The sequence below is a fragment of the Macrobrachium rosenbergii genome, chromosome 2 (genome assembly GCF_040412425.1).
Source record: "Macrobrachium rosenbergii isolate ZJJX-2024 chromosome 2, ASM4041242v1, whole genome shotgun sequence".
Classification (NCBI taxonomy): domain Eukaryota; kingdom Metazoa; phylum Arthropoda; class Malacostraca; order Decapoda; family Palaemonidae; genus Macrobrachium; species Macrobrachium rosenbergii.
In genome coordinates this window covers 22,990,472-22,997,463 of record NC_089742.1, presented here as the reverse complement: position 1 = coordinate 22,997,463, position 6,992 = coordinate 22,990,472, and the positions used below count along the sequence as shown (strand labels likewise).

Sequence of the window (6,992 nt, the reverse complement as noted above, 5' to 3'; positions counted from 1 at the left end):
TATAGGTACGAAGATATTAGTCTGAAGCATAAATTATAACTTTTGTGTATATGTCGTCATATTTATCAGAGTATTTACAGGTTTCGTTTATTGACAAATTTTCGAATTCATTACTCTTCTTTATCACTTAGTTCAGATAATTTTTTTTCGATTTCTAACTGATTTCATCTAATTTCAGATGCTTAAAAAAGCGTCTTGAAGATCTGGATGTTCCCTTGTTTTATGCACTGGCACACGGCAGGCGGACTCACCAGTTTTCGAGTAATCATTTTAATTGTATAACTGTCGATCGAATATTATAGTTCTATGCTTTCTTTTACCTTTCGAGTCTTGTGCCTCTTGGGTGTGGCTATCACCGAAAAGAGCCATGGGAGTGTCGTTGCCACCGAGATTCCCTGTTATCTGCTCACTGTACAACAACCTGCCAATTGAACTCAGGCTGTGATTTTCCACACCCTTGATTGACTTTGTCATGTAAAGAATGTGTGCTGTCTTTACCAAAATGTAATTCTTTCCTTTGATTAATAATTCTGTCTTGAATTCATTAAAGAAGACTCTCTGCTCAGGAAAAAGGTGACAGTGTCCTTTAGACTTCCACAACGAACAGAAATTCATGTAAACCGAACCTTAGTGTAAAAGAAATTCACTCATTCTGGAAATGAATAACGGATGAATCTCTGTAGAGACTATTGAGGAACCCTTTGACAAATTATATATACCCTCTGTGAACAAAAGATGCTTGCGTCAGTGACCATTTCAAAATTTAAATGAAATCGTACAGTAACTGCCTTTACCGTCAGTTCCAAGAAGGTGTGACTTGAAATTAGCCCTTTAGCTCTCTCTCTCAGGGTGTCTCTCTCTCTCTCTCTCTCTCTCTCTCTCTCTCTCTCTCTCTCTTGTCAGACCAAATTTTTACAGTGTGATTCCGAAATCAAAAAGCAGAAAGAAACCACAACTGATGAAAAACATGTCAGCAGGTCTACTCTAAGAAAACCTGGTTTCAACATGGCACAGCTTTAGTTAACCCGGGACCGTTCAATCTTGCCTAATTGTCACCTCGTTTTCAAGACTGGTATTCAGTCGTTATCACATAAAACCTAGATGGTAGTTTGTCATCTTGACAAACAGCTTCAGAATATCCGAAAGTTATTAAGATACAATGTCCGTTGGCTATGTAAATATTTAATTGTTATCACGATGGTAATTTTAGACACCAAAAAGAGCTGCAACTGTTTTCAGTTTCCTGTATGTGTTAATGAATGCATTTCAGTTTCCTGTGACGTTTCTGAGGAGAAAGTGTAGCCCGAAGTCTGAATGGTCTAATATAGAAATTGTCGAAACATAGTGATTTTTTAGACATGATGATGGTAATACCTCAAATAATGTAAATAAAATTTGTATTTCATTGTAGTTCAATTAATATACGTTTGGTTTAAGATGAACACTGAAAAAAAATGTTTATTAGTTTCGTCGTGATAATTTTTTATGAATTTAATTTTGTCAAGAAGCATTTAGTCTGAACTAATACACATGTTACAAATATGGATTTGTTTCGTCTCGTCGATGAATTAGCTATTGATCTCCAGAGTTGTGCCCGTAACTACGAAGATTTTTTTCATGGATTAAGTAGCTAGATATGATGATGGTAATACCAAAAGGTACGTAATAATTTGTATTTTATTGGCAAGGTATGATTAAGATACGTTTGGCTTAAAATGAACACTGAAAAAATGTGGTAATTTCATCGTGAGTGATTTTTTAATGTCTATCACAGAAGCATTTGGTCAGTTACTACTACTTTTTTCCGTGGCGAGGATTGTAAACTACATCTAAACTGATATAGGTTTTCAACGTTGATTTTATCGAGGTAATAAACAATTATATTAATGACTCTCATAAATTATGATCCAAATTCATGTAAATACTGATAAAAAACTGATGTTATAAGGGATTTGGATTTATTGTTGTAGGTTGATCATACATTTGACATTTTCAAGAAAAGGTGGATCGTCAGGTGAAAAATGAGAATTAACCTATAAAGCACTGTAAAAATGAAAATTTCATTTGTTTTGTCTGTGTTTGTATGTCTGTCATGGGGGAGAGGTTTGAATTTGAGTTATGAACCTTTCCAGGGTGACATAGAGGCAGTGTGCAAAATTTTCTCTTGGTCTGTCAAGCGGTTCAGATTTCTATAATATCCAAACAAATATCAAACATTCACTTTCATATATATACATATATATATATATATATATATATATATATATGAGAGAGAGAGAGAGAGAGAGAGAGAGAGAGAGATATCATGTCCATTATTAGAACACACAAACACACACTTATGAGAATTATTTATATAATTGTTTATTACTGATAAATCAACATTGAAAACCTATATTGGTTTAAATGTGGTTTACAATCCTTGCCATGGAAAAAAGTAGTAATTGACCAAATGCTTCTAAGACAGACATACCCCCTCATTAAAAAATTGCTCACGACGAAATTACCACATTTTTTGCAGCGTTCATTTTAAGCCAAATGTATCTTAATCATGCCTTCCCAATAAAATACAAATTCTTAAGTACCTTGTGGTATTACCAGCATCATATCTAACTACTTAATCCACAAAAAAAACTCATAGTTACGGCCACAACTTTGGAGATCAAGAGGTGTAATTATCGGCGAGAAGAAATATATATATATATATATATATATATATATACATACATATATGCATACATACATATATATATATATATATATATATGTGTGTGTGTGTGTGTGTGCAACAATATGTGTGTTAATGTTCTAAAATGGAAATGATAGTTTTTAACCTCATTTCACGGACGGGACGCCTTTTTTGCACGTATTCAGTTACATTGCATTGGCTTTAGTTCATTTATGCAACTCCGACCTCGGGTGAAAAAATAACAGAATTATTTAATAAAATAACGGCAAATTTGAACCTTAACTAATTTACCATTTAGACCAAACACAATAACCGCTTGATCTCCTATCAAGTAGCACCGTGACACCCGTCATGCCAACTCTGCCCACAGGGTCATGTGACAAACTCTTCCTCGAATGCCATCTTTTGGAGCTCTCAATAGCTTTTATAGCCGTCTGTCTCCACGGGCCAGATATGTTGTTTTATTTGGGCTTAAGCTCACCCTTTACCCCCTCCCTCCACACCCTCTTTCTTTTATAGTTTTTATATCATCCTTCGACCTGGGCTGAGATACGAGGTTTAGGTTGTCCTTCCTAGTTTCTGTATTATGTATGTGTTTGCTCGTGTGTGTGTGTTTGCGTGTGTGTAGTAATAAATATGGCTTAATTCATTTTCCCATAGTGCGCCAAAAATTTATTGCGCATCTCTCACAAACTTTAAGCCAAGGGTATTTCTTTCAGTGATAGTTATTGGTTTCATAACCTTGTAATATTTCCAGCGGAGGGCCCTGTTTCAGCACTGACGAATGTCGCTGGTAAAAATTTCAGATCACTATATATGAAGCAGCAGCAGAATTCTGAACATTCTCCTGTTCTGTTTCCCTGAATTTTATGGCTGCCACTCATTTTTCAAGAGAGGCAGGCCTCTCACTTCTTTCTGAGCGTAATCTTTTTCCCTCTTTTTCGTATTTATTTCTAGAACTGGGCAACATGAAGCATTGACTGCGCGTTCCATCATCCTATGAATCTAAAATAAAAACTTACTCTGAATGTAAGCTGAATAATGTAAAGTTCCATTAATAAAAGACCAAGTCCCGTTTCATAATCACGACTAGTTGAAGGTATATATTCGAAATATCCCTTGAATAATGCATTTTCCATAGAATATTAACCGGTTATGGGATCATCTCTCGAGTGTCGACTGATTAACCCCTCATCCATCAGTTATCAGCCTTTGGACGCGACGCCTCCGGAATTACTGCCGTTTATCACTTCATTCTGATGTGACCTTTGCCTCTAGAATATACCCTGTTTATGGAATCATCTCTAGATTGATGTCCGAGTTTATCGCATGTATTATTATTATTATTATTATTATTATTATTATATTATTATTATTATTATTATTATTATTCACCTGTTACACGTATTTTGTTTAATGTGAAGCCAATACAAACCTCTTAACTGTAAGGTTATATTTATTATTCGTATTCAAAATGTACCAACATTTATATGATAAAGTTCTAAATTGGCAATAATGTGCAATGAAGCCTCATATAAACGGGAAACAATATGATAACAAGAATACGATGAACAGATTATGATAAATTAATAAAATGACAAATATATATATATATATATATATATATATATATATATATATATATATATATATATATTATATATATATACAGTAGAACCTTGGTTCTCGACGCTAATTCATTCCAGAAGAAGTGTCGAGATTCGATTTGTCAAATTCTTGAGTTAATTTCTCCCATAAGAAATAACTGAAAATGGATTAATCCATTCTGACCACCAGTCATTAACAACCTTGCCTTTTTATACAAAACTTTACACAAATTACAATTAAATAGGTTCAGAGTTTAATAACTTACCGTATCAGAAGCACTTTTACATTTTTAAATGCATACTGTATCAAAAAATTGGCTCTATGACCAATGCGACCGTATTACCATAGTTAGGCTAAGTAGCCTTATAGGCACTACCAGAATGTACTGCAACAGGCCACAAGAAAACTGTTAATTAATGATGATAATGTCAAGCCATATCACATGAAATTAATAATACAGTATTTATAAACCGAATTACTGTATGTCTGTTATCATAAAATTAAGAAAATTTCCAAAATTACGTCGGAACTTGCAGCAGCCTGTGGCAGATATAAACAAACCAGAGCGCCGCCCTGGTGGTGTATCGTGGTACTAATTACATAAACATGCCACAGGCTGCCGAGTTCCGACGTAATTCGGTTTATAAATACTGTATTATTAATTTCAGGTGATAATATGGCTTGTTTTTTCAACAGCAGCAGCAGCAGCATGTGTGGCTTTAAATGCTTTTAAATAAGCATGGGAAGAACGCCACCAACAACACCAACCAGCGGCAGTTTTTATTGTGAAGCCAACTAAACTATCTTTTTCTACAAACATCATATGATTCATCGGGGTCGATTCCGGTTTGTTGTTTGAACCCTGACAAAAATTTACTCCAACATTTTCGTGTTGAAATCCGATTATTTCGAGTTCTAACACTTTACAGTCGAGGACTATGGGTACTTTAAAGTATATGATTCATAGAAATGTATATATATATATATATATATATATATATATATTCGAGATCCATTCAAAAAGTATCCGACCTTAGTCCATAAAGAGAAAAAATTTGCATTTGAAAAAATTTATTCAATCACCTTCAAAAGTACTCCCTTGGGAGAATTTGCACATTTACACACCTTTTCCCACCGGTGCTGCCACTGCTGGTAACATCTCTGGAATCTCGACTTTGGGATGCTGTAAAGCTCTGCTGTCGTTTTTCTCATAATTTCTCTCTCGACTCAAAACGCTCCCCTTTCAGAGTTGTTTTCAGTTTAGGGAACAGCCAGAAGTCACAAGGTGCCATGTCTGGAGAGTAGGAGGATGACGAACAAGTGAGTGTTGTTTTTGGCTGATATGTGGATCAGGTGGGCAGAATGAGCAGGTGCATTGTCATGGTGAAGTTGCCAGTTCATACGCCCACATTTCCGGTCGTTTTCACGCATTGCATTCTCAAGGTGTCGATAACCTCAAGGTAATACTCTTATTAACTGTTTGTCCTGCTGGTGCGTATTCATGATGCACAATACCATTGGAGTCAAAAACATCAATATTACCTTGACATTGCTACTTAACCTGTCGCGCTTTTTTTTGGGACTTGGTGATGTCTGATGCTTCCATTGTGATGACTGAAATTAGTTTTCCGGGTCATATCCGTACACCCATGTCTCATCACCAGTGATGATAGTCTTCATGAAGTCAGAGTCACTGTTAGCACAGTCAAGCAGGTCTTGTGCAATTTCCAGGCGGAGTTGTTTTCGCTGTTCCAACAATAACTTGGGAAACGAATTTACAGACACTCCGTCGCATGGCCAAATCTTCCGTTAAAATTGTATGAACTGATCCTGTGCTTATTCCTACTTCTTCAGTAATTTCGTTGATGGTTATATGACGGTCGGCCTCCACTATTCGACGAACATTTTCAATGATTTCTTCGTTTCTGCTGGTGGATGGCCTGCCTGACCGTGGCTTGCTCTCAACTGCTTTTGTCCTGCTTGGAAAACGATTATACCACTCTTTATTTGTGTTACTCCCATGGTTGTCGCCAGGCTTGCTGAATCTTCTGGATAATTTGCTTTGTGTATCGCCAAGCTTGTAGCAGAACTTAATGCAGTAGCGGCTGCTCGATGCGCTCCGACATGTTGTGTAAGGCGATAATCCGGCGAGCTTGTACTGGGCGTCCTGCACTCTGGCCCTCACAGGCGGGTACTGCACACACATAGAGCTTTTAAAATTTACACGCATACACAGTAAGAGTGCTGTCAATTCCAGCAAAGCTAAGTTGTTGATTGGTGAATCATTTGTCCTTTTATGGACAAAGGTCGGATACTTTTGAATGCACTTCGTGTATATATATATATATATATATATATATATATATATATATATATATATATATATACTAAATATATACTAAAGATATACTAAAGATATAGTCAACGAATCTTTTATTAAAAAGAAATTTTTTAATTATAAAGAAAATTTAGTCATTATTAGTTATGATGATTGTTCACATGTTTCTTAAAATTTATTTTATGGTTGCTTTAGGCGAGCTCTGGTACGGATAATTTGAAGATATTGGAGTACTGTATAATGCTGTAAGTTTTCATATGAAATAACGACATTTACAGTGTAATTACACTCATTCCCATAAACGCTCTATGTGGAGAAGAGATTTGGACTATTGTGCATGCGGAAATGACACACGGTCTT

At 35.5% G+C, this 6,992-nt stretch overlaps 1 protein-coding gene across 1 annotated transcript; it reads right to left on the bottom strand.

The window, feature by feature from the left end:
• Positions 1 to 5,999: 5,999 nt before the first annotated feature.
• LOC136842608 (protein GVQW3-like) lies at positions 6,000 to 6,500 on the bottom strand. The gene has a single exon (XM_067110196.1). The coding sequence runs from the start codon at positions 6,498 to 6,500 to the stop codon at positions 6,000 to 6,002; it is 501 nt and encodes a 166-aa protein (XP_066966297.1).
• Between the last annotated feature and the right edge of the window lie 492 nt (positions 6,501 to 6,992).